Raw genomic sequence first — 19623 nt, 5'->3', positions numbered from 1 at the left:
TCCCAACCTGGGACCCCCTCGGGAACTCGGGACAGAGGATGTGGACGGCTCTGGGCGCTGGCGTGGGAGCCTGCAGCGCCGAAGACATGGACCTCGGCGCTGGTGTGGGAGCCTGCAGCGCCGAAGACGTGGACCAGGGCTGGGACGCAGGCAGCGTGGACCAGGGATGGGACGCAGGCGGCGTGGACCAGGGATGGGACGCATCGGAGCAGGCGGGGGACACTGGAAACGTGGGAGCAGGCGGCGAAGGGGAGCAATGTTGCTTGCGGTCCCGCCTCCTCCTTGCCATTACTGCAGTCCATGTCAGCCTTAGCGATGGAGGAGACCAAATAGCCAATCTGGACCCCCAGTACGGATTCAGTGCTGGCTTACCCTGGGTCGGAGAGTTCAAAGCACCCTGTCTGCAGATGAACCCGTATCGGGTGATTTTCTCCGCTGGGTCGACGTCTGGCTGGATCACACTGTCACGGCGGGCAGTGGAGATGGTGAAGGAGTGGACCCAAACGCAGAGACGAGGGAACAGGGATGCAGGTTCAAGACTCATTTATTTTAACCCACGAACTTGGAAGACAAACTCAAGGAACTAACACAACGAAATGATCAAGCAACCAAGGAATGAAACTGAGGGGTATAAATACACTGGGGAACCAAACAAGAAACAGGTGTACGGAATAAACTGAAACAAGACCAGGTGAACTCAATGAACAGGAAATCTATGAAGCTAACCAAGAACCAAGGGAACTAAACAGGAAAAACTACAAAATAAAACAGGAAGCCCAAAAACAAATCACAGGAAAAACCCAAATCACGACACTTTTGGCTTGCTTTTGTTTTCCTGTATATGTCATATTTTTGTCTCTGTTGAATATTTACTTAGCAGTCGCTTCTTGCAACAACAGTGTCGCTAGGCAACCAGTGTAAATGTCTGTGAATGTTGAGATTGTTTTGGACCCCTTTTTTAATAGGTTTCCTCAGCTGGTAAACTTTGGAAAGCTCCAACAAAGTTTTCCCACCAGAGCTAAATCAGTCTAGTGTGTAACCACTTGACCTCACTCCCTAGTGGCCTGAATTAAAGTGGACCCAAAGCTCAGATGACCCGTGATGTTCCAATACAACCCTCCTGTTATCAGCAGAAGAAAAAAAAAAAAGAAAGATTGGGTATTCTTTGTGAGATGCAAAACTGACATGGTTTTGGAAGAGCCAAGCACCACTGTACATGGCTGGAGAGTATCTCATGACTGGGCACCTGGATTGTCTCTCCATCACCCATCCGGGGGGGTGGAAGCTGAGCTCCATCACCTCTGAGTAGGACCCCAAATCCTCTTTCAAATATTTACTAGTTATAATTGGTGTCTCTCAAAGCCATAGGTTCAAATATTGTTTAGATCCGACTTAATATCTATGTTAATCATCAAACATCCTCTGTTCCATATCTAAGTTTAGCTACCATCATGGAGTAAACTTAGAATATCCATGAGTATTTCTATCCTTCAGACCTGGTAAACGTAACTGTTCAAATGTGGTTATGTTAACATTGTCAAGACAACATCATTTTATCATTCCTTATCACCTGTGTTTTCCTTTCCAACCAACCCATCCCTCTGCTTCACCATGGTCCGCATGCAAAAATGCCAGCCTGATCCATCACTTGATACATCTTCCTGCTCACATAGCTGATGTTTGATTTTCTGTTCCCTTGTATTTTCAACATGTAATAAATCCTTGTATGTAATTTAGTATGTCACTGGTTTCTTGTGTGCAGATGTTTACAGTCCCTGATGCTGAGAATTCATCACTAGTAGCCTCAAGACCAGGTCTGCCCAAAGTCGATCTTCAAGGGCCGCTGTCTTGCTTGTTTTCAATGTATCAACCTGTAAAAGACCTGGCTCCCACTAAATAGATCCAGCAGCTGATGAAGTTCTGCGCAATGACTGATTCATTTGAGTCTGGTGTTTGGAAGCAGGGATACACTGAAAAGCTACTGGATTGTGGCTCTCGAGGACCGTAGCTGGACATGTACAGCTCTCCATTGATACTGAGTAAGTTAAACTGGTTTAACTTACTTAGTACCAAGGTAATACTATAATGCTTTATTTATTAGGTAATAAGCACAGACAGATCAAATCATCACTCATAACCACCATCACCTTATCTGGTTCCTCTCATTTGCGTCCACAAATGTTGTGTAAAAATGGACCCTCATCTCACCTTTGATTTTCATACCCACAACCTTGTAAGACCTTTTCCTTCCACCCCTGAAACATTTCCCATCTCTGTTGGTCCATATTTTTTCTCCTCCAGACCAGGCAACTACAATACACATCACATTTGGATCCCTTGCAAGAGCCTGAAGAGGCTCCAATTCATCCAAAACTTTGCAGCTTGGGTCCTGACGAGAGTGTGCACACATGACCATATTACCCCCATCCTCTGCTCACACCAATAGCCAATACGCTTCCAATCTCTGCCATGATCGAATATAAGCTTTTCCACCGACACACCAAATTATCCATGGACATGCTTCCCCTATCTTAAAGATCTCCCCACACCACAAAACTCAACATGCTCCAACTGCTCTCCCTACTCAAATCTCCCCCACATACCCAGAACCAAACTCAAGCCCACAGGAGATTTGGTCTTTGTGTTACTGGACTACTGTTACTTTTGGACTGGACTAAAAAAAGTCTTAATACATTTCTCTTCAACAAAAGCCTTGGCTCCAGCTCCTAGTTATCTTCAGTTTTTAGATATCTTTTTTAAAAAAAATTAATAAAGCTTTCATTATTTTTATTGTTTTTTTTTTAACTTGTAGCACTTTGTGATCTTGTGATATGAAGGACAGTATAAATCAAATATATTATTCTTGATCATTATTACCTCTACAGTTATGTATCCCGTATTAATATATAACAACTATTAAAGATTTGAATACTTTTTATTTCTTTCTGTTCTTCCCAGAGTGAGAAGAAGTTTATCTGTACCAATGACAGGGACTGCAAGCGGTTACTGAAAAAACCACCATCAAACGGTAAAAGATGTAATCTTTTTCAATGCTTGTTTTCATTTTACTGCAGTGTATTTGTGCAAAATATCATCATTTAACATATACTAATGTACATATACACTGCCTATTCATAGAAGAAGTCCCCACCCGGATTAAGTTGACATGTCCGCACCGCCTATTGGATCATTCCAGCAGGGTGATTTATTATTTAACCCTAATGTTGGTCTATCTAAGATGGGTCAGGTCATTGGCATCAAGCAAAGAAACCATGTCAGGAGATGCAGAAACAGCTAAAACTGGGTTCAGAAATGTCCAACACATTATTAAAAACTGAATGGATGGGGGGGGGGGTCATTGTCTTCCAGGATGAAAAACATCCTGAATGATGGAGATGGTTATCACTTAAATTTTTGGTGAAACCAGATGAAAGAAAAACAGCAGTGGGCCTCAGGACTATGTTTAATAGTTAAAGCAAGAATATTTCTATATGAACAAAGTAAAGGACTAAAGAGCTGTGGAGCCAGAAGAAAACCTCTAATCAGTGAGGAGAACCAGAGAAAAAGGCTTCAGTTTGATTGAGACTGGACTCTGGAGCAACATACAGGTCATGTGGACTGATGTAGCCACCACAGAATCAGCCCTAAACCCCATGGAGAATCGCGAGGATGGTTTGGAGAAGGTTTTGTGACGAGATGAAGCTCTACCATCATCAATACAAGATCGTAGAGAAAATTTAACACTACCCTGGTTGGAAATAAAACTGCTGACATTGCAGAAGCTTCTGGAGACGATGGCACAAAGAATTATGTTAGAATTAAAGATGAAGGAGCTCCCACTAGACAATGTAGGACTTTTGTTTTGGCTGCAAAACTTATATTAATGTCTTAAAAACATTAATTATTTCTTACACTTGTTTTTTTAATTCTTTATTTGGTGCCTTATTAAACTCCTGTATTCCTGTGCAGGAATTCCCACTGGAAAGTGTGTGTCATTCAACTCTTCTGTGAGGACATGTGAGATTAAAGGATGGTGTCCTGCTGAGATTGACACAATCGAAACGTAAGCTTGTTATATGCTTTTTTACTTTCAACGGTAACTACAGGTGCTATTTATGATGGTTTGAATCATTGCATAACATCAAGCTGATCCTGACAGAAACGTCTGTGGTAGCATTTAAATTTAGACATATTTCCAGAGAACCTCCAGTGACATCCAGCTTCTCACAGTGTTTAGAAAGAAATCTCAGACATAACTTACAACATATGGGAGTTGCAGTTTTGTTGTGTTTAAATAAGAAGTAATAAATAGTAATAATTATTTCTTTAAATTTATCTTTCTTCTTTACAGGATGTAAAACGAATAAAACAATGATAAAAAAACAAAAACAAAAACATAAAATACAATCATATAAAAATGTAATTAGGTATTAGGATAATTAAAACTATAGTTTGAGTTTGAACTTTAGGATGAACACTATTCCTTGTATAAACCCTGTAATGGACTGGCAATGTGTTCCAGGTGTGCAGAAATTGCATACATTTAACATGTTCACATTCCCAGTTTTTTAGGCCTGAAAGAAAAAACATGAAAGAAGAAAATAAAATTTAAAATTAAGCTGAAGTTGTGTTCCACTCTTCCTCAGTACACCAATGATGGAAGTGGAGAATTTCACAATCTTCATTAAGAACAGCATCCGCTTCCCAACTTTCAACTACACCAAGTACCAAAATCTCTTCCAGTTGTCAACATGATGGTGATGCTGATTCTGCTCACAAAGTCTGACATGTTGTTTGTCTGTGCAGAGGGAACTTCCTTCCTTCAATGAATGAATCTTACATTAAATCCTGTAACTTCGACATGGTCAACAACACCTACTGCCCCATTTTCAGAGTTGGAGATGTTGTCCGCTATGCACAGCAGGACTTCACTACACTAGCTGACAAGGTAGTACTTTAAAATTTGTAATGATATAAATATATGAATACATGATTGTCAATATTATTACAGTAAATAATGATTTTTTTTTTTTTTTACCAAGACTTGTCCAGCATTGAAGCAAGCAGAATGACAGTTTGAGTTCTGCTGAGCATATTTGCCTTGCCAAGAGAGGCTTTATAAATATAATGATCCCCTTGATATTCTGAAATCCAATTTGATTTATCTTTTTATTTTGAATAAGTGTTTGTATTACAGAGTTTACACAGTACCACTGGACCTGACTGGGAAGGCTAGAAAAAGAAAAGAAAGAAAACAGGAACACAAGGAAGAAGAAAGTAGACAGAGAACAGGGAGGAAATAGAAACACACCGCATAGAAAAATAAAAAAATGAAAAGCCAACTAGAGATTCTGGACCATCTGCTACTTATCATAGGGCAACTAATGGTCCCCCTTGAGAAGTACAAAGGTAACCACTGGTATGCAATAGTATTTGTTTCAATAGTATTGTAATGTCAGCTAAATTAATATTTAAAGGTATTTTTTGTTTTTCTTTTATTTCTAATGTCATATTGTAAAAAATGGATACCAACATTGTACAGAGTTATTTGCAGAATTCAGCTGGACGATTTATGTAAGTGAGAAATTGTTCGATATTCCATATAGTTTTATATACTGAATACATCTTCCCCAATGACAGTTAATCCAGCATTGTTAATCCAACATTCAATGATAATTTATTTATTTCAAACTAGTTTAACATGTTTTTAATTTTTTTTCTGGTTCAAGCATTAGAATACATATACAGTATAAGAGACATTGATCAATACCCTCATCTTTTGTGTTTAGTTGTGATTTATATAATGTTTTATAAAGTTCTTTAATCTTGTCACGGTCATGGCTGGTATTTCCTTTTAGATCTTTGAAAGAGGAGATTGTTGTTTTCTCCTTGTTTGGTTTTTAGCTGATTAGCCAAGAACCTTCCAGATTTGTTGACATGTTCAAAGTTCTAGCAAAGTCTTTGCACCAACATTTTTTAGAAATCTATTATTTCATTTATTCATTCATTCATTATTCTAACCGCTTAGTCCGATCAAGGGTTGTGGGGAAGCTGGAGCCTATCCCAGCAGTCATTGGGCGAAAGGCAGGGTACACCCTGGACGGCTCGAGAGTTAATCACAGAATCCTTACGCTCAAATCAGGGTTTTCTTATATTGTTCAGTGTGTGTTCTTCTGGGGGGATATGGTAAGATGTCAGTAATATCTAGACAAACCCTTGAACATGGAGTTGCATCTTGGATATTACCTGTGCCGCAGCCAGCCGCTCACGGTGATGCTACACTACACTTTATCCAAGTACTCAGCTCTTGAGGCCACAGCTCGTCTTCCTTGGGCTCTGACCGCTCTCACTCGTCCTCTCGGCCATCGAGCACCCCTGCCTTGGTCCAATATTGTGACAAACTTTGCGACATATCATCTTTGTCACTCTAAAAACAAGTGCACACACGTAACATACCTGTAACAACATCCAAACTCTGCAGATTCTGCATCATGTCAGTGTCCCACAGCCTTTGCTTTTCTAATTCAGTCTAACATTAGCTGAATATATGCAGTCATTTTTAGGAAGTTATAATTAACTTAGTATGTTCCTCTCGTATCGTCTCTTCTCCGAGATCTCCCATAACAGTGAGCCTTGTAATATCTCCATCCCATCTCTTCTCTAAGATCTCACCTAACGACATCTAATTCTGCACTGTCTTCATCCTGTCTCTTCTCTGATCTGAGATCTCGAAAAAACAGCAAGGACAGTTCCAGGAATGAGTATACTGAATGGCAGAAAACTGAATGGCATTAAAACATGTCAGAAGCTCAGAATTTTAAGTTTGATAAGTTATCTAGTGTTGCTTTTAGTTGGAGCAGCTGGTTATTCACTGCCTGCACGCTACAGTATTAAAGAAGGTCCTTGTAGAAACAAAATCACAGTACAACATTTGAATGAAGTAAACCTATATGAATGCAGCTCTTAATGTCTCGCAACACCTTTTGAGCCAGTAGTGGGCAACAGTGGACCTTGATGGCTTCAGTATTGCAGGTTTTCTGTGTTACCTTGTTTCAACACGTCTTTTTCATTTACTGGACAAGTTTGCAACAAGCTGGTGTATCCAAATGATTTTAGATAGTGAAGAAATGTGTTGGTATGAATCCTGACTAATGATGCAACTTAAAAAATAAAATATGATTTACTGAGTACAGGAATGTCACATCTCCCACAAAGGAGCATTTATTCAAGCATTCATTCAAACTACAGGCATGAGTGGCCCAAAATGTAGATGTTAAAATAAAGCTGATGACTTAGTCAACTGTACTTTTTATTCCTCTGTTAGGGTGGAGTGATTGGAATAAAGATTGGATGGATGTGTGATCTGGACAAGTCAGATGACCAGTGTAATCCTTCATACTCATTCACCCGACTGGACGCTATATCACAGAAGAGCAACGTCTCACCTGGCTACAATTTCAGGTATTTCTGACATCCTCCACTTAAATTTTGTGTCAATCAAGAGCCTGATTAGCAGCAACAAGAGCAAATATCAGAATCAGTTTTTGTCAGTGAAAGAAAACACAGTGTATTATAAACATTGATGCTCATCACACACACACATTTGCACATTTATTTACTGAGAAGCTTTGTTGCAGCAAGAAAATGATTAATCAAACTCTCTTTTACCTACTTTGTTTGGTTTGTGTGATGGATTTGTTTGAGCAGGTTCGCCAAATATTATAAGATGGAAAATGGGACAGACTACAGGACTCTGGTCAAAGCCTATGCCATCAGGTTTGACGTCCTGGTGAATGGAAATGTGAGTATGAATATCTTATACATGTCAAAGTTTAGGTTTGGGACACTTATCAAACACATGAAAGTTAAGATTCTGCAGGTTTTTTATTGGAAAGACCTGCAGAAACACTTAACAGTGTTTGTGGCTGAAGCCTTGTGACTCCTTTAACTGTCTGTCTTTTTTTGTAGGCAGGAAAGTTTAATATGATCCCTACTCTCATCAACATGGTTGCAGCATTCACGTCAGTAGGAGTGGTGAGTTCTAGTGCTGCATTTGGCTTATTTTTTATTTAATAGATTTTTAGTTTGTTTTTTACCACTGAATCATACTTATAAAAAAAATTTTGTTGTTTTTTTTTTTGTTTTTTCCAAAGAATTTATTTAGCAACGACTTATGTTTTATTAGTGTAAAAAGCTTTAATTATAACTGAGTGAATTCTTGGGGTAAGCAGTAAAGATCAACAAAAGTAGTTTATTTTTTTATGATATCATAAATCTTTTTCTCTTGTTCCTCATCCTCTGTTCAGGTTGACAGTGTATAGGAAGAACTAATGAAGTTAACTAAAGACTGATTGTTTAGTACTTTTATTTCAAGTACTTTCTCAATTAGACTATGTTGGAAAAAGTAAATTTATAAATAAATACATGCATAAATATTCAAAAGGGCTCTTATGATGAGTTGTGAGTTATTTCACAGTCTAACCAGTATCAGTCCACCTTGTAAGATCTCTATCTTCCTACTCTTTGCTTCTCTAATTTTTAACCTTAACCTCTGGAAGTTCTTATTAAACATAAATAAAACTGTCAGCAGTTGAATTTGGCTCATGTAAAGTTTAGTCCAACATTAACTCACATCTGACAGAATCTAGCAAGCTACAAGCTCCATTATTTTTCCGTAAATCTCCCGGATTATGATACAGAAATAAAATAAACCGACGTGAGGAAATAAACCCCCTGCCCCTGGCCCCTGCCAGAGAATTTACCTTATTTTAAAATCCAGAACTTAACAGGTATGAATATATTGTATGAGGAAATTGAGATATACTTTATTATATTACCACACATACAGAGTAAAAGTAAGTAAATTTAGTTAAGTATTTTGGACATACTATGTAGTGAAAAGCATAAACATAAATTCTGACTTTCTGCATAAAATGAGATGTTAATTACATTTAATGAAGTTATGCTGGATCATCAAGGCCCCCCAAAAGCTTCCTAGTGGCAAAATCTGGAAACTACATGGAAGGGGTACATCAGCATTAATCAAGTTGGACCTAAAAACAATGCTTTACTGTTCATGCTGAACAATATGAAGAAAAAAAATTCACTCCCCCCCAAGTGAGTCATGAAGATATACTTGACCTATAAACCGAAAATGGATTTTTGAACCAGGCTGTAAACATGTTTATTTCTGCTATAAAGTTGGCCTTTTTAACATGGGAGTCTATGGGGATTTGCTTTTTTTTTGGAGCCAGCCACTAGAGGATGAAGGGGGAACTGCAGTTTTATGCACTTCCGCGTAGGCTTCACAGAGGTTTCCGCTTGGTGCTAGTACATGGTGACATGATAGGTAATGTACTGTTACTGAATAAGTGTCCAAACTAAGAAGTAGACAATTCAAATTATCATGCTTTTTTGGTTCTTGCTTCTTATTGTGTCACCAAAACAGCAGTGAATGGTAAACACCAAGCCAAAAGTATTCCCATACATCAGAGTCTAAAGGTTTTGTCCAGTGTAGTGTGGTGTAGAGGGCTGAGCAGAAACATCTTGTGTTCAGTGTGTAATATGACATTTTGCTGAACCTCCAACCCAAGGTAAAATGTGCTGATGCATTTTACACTGTTTGTCTTTTTATGGAAATAAACCGCAGCTTCATATTGTGTCGCATCCTTTTGACTTTTTAATTTTATTCATGTACAGTGAATAATGATCAAAAATATGTCCACATGAAGACATTTTTTTTTTTTTATCATTGTTGTCATTATTATTATCATTATTACTTTTGTACCACTCAATGTATTTACACAATTATTATGTCTATATTCTTCTCAAACATTGTAAAAATTCAAAATGCACTAACAAATTGGGCCGGGGTCTTGGGAGGTTTAAAGTGTGTCCATGATTGAAATAAATGAGTCATTGTGCAAAACAACAAGCTGTTGGATGCTTGTGATCAGGTTTGTTGTAACATGAAACATCTCAAACCTACAGGAAAGAATTTCATTGTCTTAAATGTCAAAAGTTTAAATGATAAAAGTTTTTTTTTTTTTATTATCAAACAAAAAATGGATCTATGAGCAAAGATTCTCATTAAAGACCTCATGATGCATGCACCAGATCCTAGTTCCTGGAGTTTGTGGAAATATTGGTCTTTGGTGTTTGGTTTTATCTCATTTCAATGAATGCTTTATTGGGTGAAAATTTTGAGCATATTTTTGTTTTTGTTTTACTATGCAGGGCACAGTTCTGTGTGACATCATCCTGTTGAACTTTCTGAAAGGTGCAGAACAGTACAAGGCCAAGAAATTTGAAGAGGTAAAATTTGTCCCATTTTATGTTCTATTTTAATAGGGATATTGCATGCAAAAATATCTTTACTATTTGCTCAGAATGGTCTCCTGTGGTGTTTTAAGTCACAAACAGACAAAAAAAAAACTCCTATAAAAAATATAATTTTAAATTTGAAATTAAGCTTCTAAACAGCTCGTTTTAAAAGAAGAGGCTTCTACATAAGCTCCCAGAATCACAGTAAAAAGGAGCTGCCTGGTACAACTGCATTTTTGAAGAAACGCTGCAATAAAAGACAGCTCCTGTTAGTCTGCAGCAGACACTTAAAACCTAACTGGACTGTTTTAGAACTTTTGGTTGTTCAACGCTGGATTAACTACAACATTAAAACTTCAAAATGATTATTTCCAACTCTCCGTGGACAAACTTCACAACAGCAGAATGTAAGTATTAAAAATATAATTCAAAACAGAATATGTTATTTGTGTGGACGGGCTAATGCTAATAGTCAGTGTTGATGCGAATAGCTAATGCTAGCGGTCTTTTAGTACTAATTAGCCCCATTCTCTGAGTGATTCATGCTGCTGCTGTTTTATTTATTTTTAGATGCTTTTTTAGCTAAACAGTTAAATCTGTTGATCAGAAAACCTACATCTGGGGATGATGCAGGCATGATGTAAGCATTGGTCTGTCTACTCTCATTGCCAACTTCCTACTCGCTTATTTACCCCGTAAAATCATTCAATCTTTTATAATATAGAATTTTTAATGGAATATTTTCATTGATTAATTTAAATAGTAGATTAATTTAATTGATTAAATGGATTAATCTAATAAATTGAATTCAATTTAATGGTTAATTGCTGCAGTACCAAAGGCTACTGGAGTACAGTATCAATTCAGTGTTTACTGTGGTATTGATATCAGCCTGGAATCCTTCACTTCTCAAGAATCTTAGATTTTTAATGGTGTAAAACATGTTAAGTTAAAGCTGGGGTAGGTAATCTTGCTCAGAGACATATTTTTTTAATCTGGGTGAAGTGGTTCCTCGTATAGGACGAGGAACTCCTAATGTATAGTAGTCTATACATTTTGTAATCATGAACAACAAGAAATGTAGTTAGACCCCTTGGTTTACTGTAAATCTGTAAGAACTCTGACTAATCCAAACTTCCAGGCTGAATTGAAGTTGTTCATTTCTTATATTTCGTAAGCTTCATCTCCTGGCTCCCCTCCTCCCCCTCCCTCAGCGCTGCATATAAATAGTGTGTTAGGCTGAAAATACAAAGTAGTGAAGAAGAAACTTGGAAGGATTTCCCCGACCTGGCTCTGTTTATTTGCCTCCTCCCACTAAACAGTAGAGAAAGAGAAAATTATTGGGTAAAAAGAGCCTCCTGTTGTCCTGTGCAAGTTCAGGCCAGGTAGGGGGTGGAGTAAGGGGCTGGTGGCTGGGCGTGTCTCAAACAGATTATTGATTGGATGGGGAGGAGCCAAGACAACTTGCCACTTTCAAAACTTGCTCGCTCCACTAACAGTACCTAGCCCAGCTTTAACAGTGAAGAAGCTTTATAGTTGGATCTGGATTTTAATGTTTGTATGTCTGTTATTGTATTTTATGAATTCAGCAATTCATTCAGCAGAGTTTGGTTGTTACACCATGATAAATCTCAGGAGCAGTAGTCTGCAGCTGCTTCAGGTGAGTTGGTTAGCTTCATGAAAGTGATGTGAGGAAATTTGTAGCTAAATGACAAAGTGGGTTGTTTACAGAAGACTGATGGTAGTTTCCTTTAGGTTCAGCCTGTGAAGTACATCGGTTTATTTTTAAAATTGACTTTTTTGATGGAAAGTACAAACTGGATTGTGACTGAAGCATTTATATGTGAATGAACCTTGGAGTAGTCGTTGGGTGTGTCATAGAGCCTGAAAGGCACACATTTCATCCTCTATTCACATTATTCACATAGCATTTGTTCACACTACTTGGGAGTACTTACAGTGTGTGTCCTGATCACTGTTGCTGCTGTGTGTGGTGGTTTTTTAGTTCCGATTAGGGTGTGCTTAAAAACCAAGTGAGTACCCCTGCATGAAAACACACATTGCGAGGAGACATTTCTGCATTGCGAAGGAATAACATAGTATTTGTAAGCAGAAAATCACTTTGTTGAGAGCCGGTCAGTCCGCCGTGGACACAGATGTGGCTTAATGTCCTCGCTGCACTGACCAGCACGCCCTAAACTCCGTCACACCTCGCTCAGTTACACCGGCCTGCTCACTTGACTGCTGAGGTTTTGAGACTCTGGAGGCGGAGACTGTGGCTGATGTGTCTTTTTCTCTTATCGGTCAGTTTCCAGTGACAATAGAACCAATGTTAGTAATTAATTAATGAAAGAAATTGCCTTTAGTTGCCTTACAGACAATAAATTTACCCTGAATGAATTATAAGGCACCCAGAAACAAACTTGAGCAAAACAAATTTGTTTTATTATATGAAGATTAATCATATTAAAAGGCTACAATGCTTCGTAAAGGTAAAACATCTATACAGCATCAAATTTAAAGATGTGTATATATATACAAAAAAAACTAATATTGAACCGAAGTGAAGAGGGTCTGGTCTTAACATGTTTATGAAAACATTATAATTCATAATTTATTTTTTTTTATCTTGTTTTTAAGATCTTCTTTCCTCTTATCTATCTGTTCCCGGTCAAACGCCCCTTTTTCTTCTCCAGAGCCTGTAGTGTTGCCTGCATCAGACCAGACTTCTGTCACCTTAGAAGACTATAAAGTTTATGGGTTTTTTTTTATATTTACATGGTGACAGGTACAGACTGGGATTAAAAATCAACCCTTGACTTTGACTTGGTCTGGCCCACAACAGTCAGTGCATGGAAACTCACTGTGCAACCAAACAACACCTGGTACAGGTGTGTAAATACTTTCATCCTGGCTCATGATATTGATTTTACTCTCCAAATGATACCGACCGCACTAATGTGGACTAGATCTTTTAATAGCATCATTTTCAGATTCAACTTGACTAATCACAAAGAAATAAGGGGACATCTTCTATTTCCAGTCTATGGTCATACTACAGTCCCTCTGGCTAAACCAATATAAAAGAAGTCTCTGACATGTGCAGGACTGGACCGTAACCTTCTCTCAAACTATTTCAATTTTCATTCATACTACTTTTATTACTTAGTATGTGAAGAGAACAGGGAAAATGATCATTTGTACTTATATCGGCCACAAGTGGCGATTTTTATTATTTTCACAAATTGTGCTGTTCCACTCTTACTGTATTCTGTTGCGACATTTCTGATGAATTTGTGTTGTAGCTCCTTAAAAAGAATTTTATACCAACAATATAGTATCTCAGTTCTTTATGTCACACAAAGTTACTGAATCTCAGAGTACTTGGTAGAATTATTAACATGATAAGTGTACTATGGGTTAAGTTATTAGTTCTATCTGAGATATAACTCTCACAAGCAGGCTGCTTTCAAAGGGTTACACATACGCTTAACTTATGGTGCAGAACAGAACTGCAAAGCAGGATTGGAATTATGCAAACGACCCACCCAGCAACTCAAATCACAGCAACTGCTACACAAAGTTGTATAAAAAATTGCATTGAAACCCAGACAGATTCTGAAGCATCCAGTGGAGATACTCAAGATAAAGAAACCAGAATTTGTATTGCAGCTTCGCAGTCTTGTAATAAAACGCACCTGCTGCCGTCTTTTGAAAATCATGTGCAATTGGAAAGAAAGCACTAATTTTTAATATCACAATAATCTGTACTACTATGAGTGTATTTAGAATGATTAGCTTATTTAGAAGTCCCAGCGAGAGCAGTAGATGTCATGATGTGGTTTTTTACGTGCCTTTCAGGTTTCCTGTTTTATTTTGTAGTTTTTCCTGTTTGGTTCTCTTGTTTGTTGTTTATTTTTACTGATTTCCTGTTCATTGAGTTCACCTGGTCTTGTTTTAGTTCATTCAGTACACCTGTTTCTTGTTTGGTTCCCCATTGTATTTATACCCCTCAGTTTCAGTTCTTGGTTGCGGGATAATTTTGTTGTGCTTTGTTGTTTGTCCCCTGAGTCCTCTATTAAGATTAAAATCCGTCTTCAACCTGCATGCCGGTTCCCTCATCTCTGCATTTGGGTCCTCACCTTCCTCACTGCCACCTTGCCATAATGATCCCGACAGACACGGACCCAGCAGAGATGGATCCAGAGGAGATGGAGTTCTTGGTAGTCCATATAGCAACCAAGGACTTTATTGATTTCATGGCCGGTCACTACCCCATTCACGTGCAGCTGGGAGCAACCAAGAGGTTTGTGGGGGTAGTGACCGCTAACCCCTGGTGTCTGGAGCAGGATGGGATGGACAAACTGTTGGAGCAGGCCAGACGGTACGTGGCAGTTTTTTTCCCCTAGCCCCAGGTCTATCCTTGTCTCTGGGGTCAGGTTACTACCCACTTCTCCAGTCTCCCCGCCTGCTCAGAGGCCCACGTCTCCAGCCCTGGTCTACGCTGCCAGTGCTCAGAACACGTCTGGTGTCGCAGGCTCCCGCGCCAGCGCCCAGAACCCGTCTGGTGTCGCAGGCTCCCGCGCCAGCGCCCAGAACCCGTCTGGTGCCCTGCCCCATTTTCACGAGTAGGTCCAGGAGATGGACGCTCCTCCTCTGCCCCGTGTTCCCGAGAGTGTCTTAGGTCGGGACGCTCCTCCTCCGTCACCTGTGTCCGACGAGGAGGTTGCTCCTTCTCCTCCGTCCCCTGTGTCCGTCGAGGAGCCTGAGCCAGGCCTGCCCCCGTTGTCCAGGCCTCCCAGGCCTCCTGACCGTTGTTTTGCATCCCAGTTCCCTCATCTCTGCAGTTGGGTCCACACCTTCACCTTCCTCACCGCCACCTTGACAGTAGAGACCTACCGCACAGCTTTATCCCACAAGCTGAAGGTGCAGGAGGTTAGTTTTGTGCTGCAGACAATCTTGACTTCATAAAATTGGCTAAAACAATCATTTATAAGGTTTAGAACTTGCTGGAATTTTTTATTCTACTGAAAGTCAAGTTTGACTTTACGGATTAGTGAAGAAGAAAGTCGTTTGTTCAATCAACTAAACACTGATCGTCAGCTGCTGGGTGCAGTCATTCCACTGTTAGAAATTTGAAACCACAGATGTTGTAGCCTACAAGATTATAATAAAAAATATCATTTTCTTTAGCTCACTCAGTAAAACCCAGAGACCTGAGGTGGAAATTAGATCTGATGGGGGTCTTCCTGGAAAGCCTCAACGAATCCATTTTACATGAGAACAGTTGCTGAGGCACGTGGAACTTTAGCCTGGCAGTTCCAGTATTTAAGGTGTGTTGATACCACTTGAAACAGTAAATTAGCAGAGGGAAAAAAAGATAACAGGTGGCATTGCAGCATTAACCTCATGCCGCCCTAGGCAGTTCTGAAATTCTCCAGAAATCTCAGACGTTACTGTCCTTATTTCACCATCCATATTTGTTTATTTCTGTTGTCTATGTTTTTCCATTGTGTTCCATTGTTCAGACATTGCTTATTCTATCCTGCTTATTCCTGACCTTCAATCACCTGTATCTGTTACAATTACCTGTATGTATGTATATATATATATATATATATATATATATATATATATATATATATATATATATAGAGTTTATTTTTTAAAAAGGTTACAATGCTTAGTACAGGTAATTGTGTGTGTGTGTGTATATATTATAAAAAAAACACAAACACACACGAGTATACATACACACAGTCCACCGTGAAAACATACGGACAAGGGGCCCCTTACTTCATGGCCATACAATAATTCAAAAGGAGAAAACCCTGTAGATGCTTGGGGTACTTCTCTGTATGCGAAGAGTAGGTAGGGCAGCCACTGATCCCAGTCTTTACCAGTCTCATCAACAAACTTACGTAACATTTGTTTCAGAGTCCAGTTAAAACGCTCAGTCAGGCCATCTGTCTGAGGATGGTATGGGTTTTTTTTTTTTTTAAGCTCTTGATTCCCAGGAGTTGGTACACCTGCTTTAACAGAGTGGACAAAAAAATTAGCTCCACGATCAGTCAGAATCTCTTGAGGAAAACCAACCCTTGAAAAAAGCTGAACAAGACACAGAGCAACTGATTTGGCTTTGATACATTTTAAAGGAACACTTCTGGATATTTTGTGGCATAATCTGATACCACCAGCATGTAACAGTTGCCTGCTTTGCTCCTCTCAACAATGTCCATGCCCAGCCGTTCAACTGGAGTGCTGATGAGGGGTAGTGGCTGGAGTGGAGCTCTGGAGGGGATTTTCAGGGATGTCTTTTGGCACTGAGGACAACTCTTGCAGAACAGAGCTACATCTGCTCTCAGTCCAGGCCAATGAAAATGTTTCCTGATGTGGGCCAAGATTTTGTGCTTTCCCAGATGGCCAGCCCAGGGAACGGAGTGCCCCAGAGTTAACACAATCTCCTGTACTTCTTTAGGGACCATCAGTTGTAATACTGACTCCTGCTGGCGATAAAGAATGCCACCTTTTAGCAAGAACTTCTCTCTGCTGCTGAAATCCTGTTCAAGTCTTTCAATTCAATTCAATTCAACTTTATTTATATAGCGTCAAATCACGGCAATGCCATCTCAAGACGCTTTACAGACAGAGGGGAAAACATAATGAAGGCCAATTCATAATAGCCTATATAAGGAAACCAACAGATTGAGTTGAGTCCAACTCAATCTCCCATCCTGAGCAAGCACACTGGCAACAGTGGGAAGTAAAAAACTCCCTTTTAACAGGAAGGAAACCTCCGGCAGAACCCGGCTCAGGACAGGCAGCGATCTGCCTCTGCTGTGTGGGGGGAGGAGGACAGAAAGACAACAGACAACAGGAACTGCTACTCCCGGTCAGGGAGACCTGCTGAGACAGGAGACATACATGTTAATGATGCAACACTGTTATGGGGTGGGGGGGGGGGGGGGGGGGGGGGGGGGGGTAAAAGAAAGAGATAAAGAGAAAAAGAATGAAGCTCAGTGTATCAGGAAATGTCCCTCAGCAGTCTAAACCTATAGCAGCATAATTAAGGGATGCTAACCATCCCTAGTTATAGGACTTAGCAAAAAGATAAGTCTTCAGCCTAGTCTTAAAGGTGGGGAGGGTGTCTGCTTCCCTAACACTAACTGGGAGCTTATTCCATAAGAGAGGGGCCTGATAACCAAAGGCTCTGCCTCCTGCTCAGCTCTTTGAGACTCTAGGAACCACAAGTAAGCCTGCAGTCTGGGAACGAAGTACTCTGGTTGGTATATAAGGAACTATGAGGTCTTTGATATATAGTGGTGCCTGGTTGTGGAGGGCTTTATATGTAAGGAGAAGGATTTTAAATTCTATTCTAGATTCAACAGGCAGCCAATGAAGAGAGGCTAAAACTGGAGAAATATGATCTCTCCTGCTGGTTCTGGTCAGGACTCTGGCTGCAGAATTCTGGATCAGCTGAAGGCTTTTCAGGGCATATTTAGGACAGCCCAGTAATAGAGAGTTACAGTAATCTAGTCTCGAAGTAACAAAAGCGTGAACCAGTTTTTCTGCATCACTCTGAGACAGAATGTCCCTAATTTTGGCTATATTACGTAAATGAAAGAAGGCTGTTTTAGTAACCTGCTTAATATGTGGACCAAAGGACAGGTCAGGGTCAAATATTACTCCAAGGTTTCTCACTGTAGCACTGGAAGCTAAAGTAATGCCATCCAGGTTCATTACAAAACCGGAAAATTTAGCTCTGAGTTTTTCAGATCCAACGAGAATTACTTCAGTCTTATCTGAGTTTAAGAGGAGAAAATTTCAAGTCATCCAAGTCTTTATGTCTATGAGACAATTTTGTAGCCTATTGGGCTGATTTGTTTCATCTGGTTTAAAGGATAAGTATAGTTGAGTATCATCTGCATAATAATGAAAGTTTATTCCATGTTGTCTAATAATTTTGCCTAAAGGGAGCATATATAGCGTGAAGAGTATTGGTCCAAGTACAGAACCTTGAGGAATTCCATGACCTACTGTAGTTTGGGAGGAGGACTTGTCATTTACATGAACAAACTGAAGTCTATCAGATAAATATGATTTAAACCAGCTTAACGCTGTACCTGTAATTCCAATCACCTGTTCTAGTCTTTGTAACAGAATGTTATGATCGACTGTATCAAATGCAGCACTAAGATCAAGCAGGATAAGTACGGACAGAAGTCCTTTGTCTGAGGCCATAAGAAGGTCATTAGTAACTTTCACCAATGCTGTCTCAGTGCTATGATGAGCTCTAAATCCTGACTGAAACTCCTCGCATAAATTATTTCTGCTCAGGTGGGCATGTAGCTGAGTGGAAACTATTTTCTCCAGAATTTTGGACATAAACGGGAGGTTAGATATAGGTCTATAAATTGCTATCACCTCTGGATCCAGAAATTGCTTTTTAAGTAAGGGCTTGATTGCAGCAGTTTTAAATGATTGTGGTACATATCCTGTCACTAAAGACATATTGATAAGACTTAGTAGTGATGTATTAATTAAAGGGAAAATGTCCTTAAAGAGGCTCGTTGGGAGAGGGTCTAAGATACAGGTGGATGGTTTAGATGAAGCTATTATTTTAGTTAATTCAGAGGGTTGGACAGGACAGAAACTATTTAGACACAAGTCAGATCCTGGTTCTAAGGATGCTTCGGAGACCACAACAGGCTCAACATTATAGGTAGAAGGAAGAGTATTGTGAATTTGATCTCTAATAGTGTCAATTTTATTCCTGAAAAAATACATGAAATCATCACAGCTAAGTGAGAAAGGAATACATGGCTCCACAGCGCTCCGGCTCCTAGTAAGCCTGGCTACAGTGCTGAAAAGAAACCGAGGGTTGTTTTTGTTTTCCTCTATCAATGATGAATAATAAGCTGTTTCCCTTCTTTCTGCTTTCTCAAAGAGAGGTGCGAGTGCTGGATCATCACGCTGCATTTCATCAATGTTAACAGGGATTTTAAAACCCAAAGGCAACTCAGGCTCAGTGTTAGATACCTTAGCAGTGTGTTGGAACTTCTGTCTTTCTTTGGCTGCGTAACTTACGAGACTTCCCGGGTGCTGTCTCCAAGTCTGTGTCATAAAAAGGCAGAGCACTGAGTGGGTTAGAAGAATCCTCTCTTAGCTTGAGCTCTGGTTACAACATTGCATGGTTGACTAGTATCAAGCAAGTCAAGCAACACTGGTAAATCTCTACCCAGCACAGCTGGAAATGGCAAGTTCTCAGTTACTCCAATATTTAGGAGGAAAGTTTGTCCT

General features: G+C 39.6%; 1 protein-coding gene across 1 annotated transcript in view; it reads left to right on the top strand.

Moving 5' to 3' along the window:
- LOC306774894 (P2X purinoceptor 3-like) overlaps positions 1-19623 on the top strand; it is a gene marked incomplete at both ends in the record, with an annotated part of 29520 nt that overhangs the window by 6341 nt on the left and 3556 nt on the right. The window contains 8 exons of the mRNA XM_079265081.1: positions 2959-3028; positions 3970-4063; positions 4647-4724; positions 4807-4948; positions 7325-7461; positions 7708-7801; positions 7969-8034; positions 10237-10314. Of these exons, the coding sequence (XP_079121207.1) occupies positions 2959-3028; positions 3970-4063; positions 4647-4724; positions 4807-4948; positions 7325-7461; positions 7708-7801; positions 7969-8034; positions 10237-10314 (759 nt within the window). The remainder of the gene's footprint in view (positions 1-2958; positions 3029-3969; positions 4064-4646; positions 4725-4806; positions 4949-7324; positions 7462-7707; positions 7802-7968; positions 8035-10236; positions 10315-19623) is intronic.

This window comes from Telmatherina bonti (genome assembly GCF_933228915.1).
Source record: "Telmatherina bonti genome assembly, chromosome: 3".
Taxonomy (NCBI): Eukaryota; Metazoa; Chordata; class Actinopteri; order Atheriniformes; family Telmatherinidae; genus Telmatherina; species Telmatherina bonti.
The sequence above is the reverse complement of the archived record's forward strand: the minus strand, read 5'-3'. Positions and strand labels throughout refer to the sequence as shown.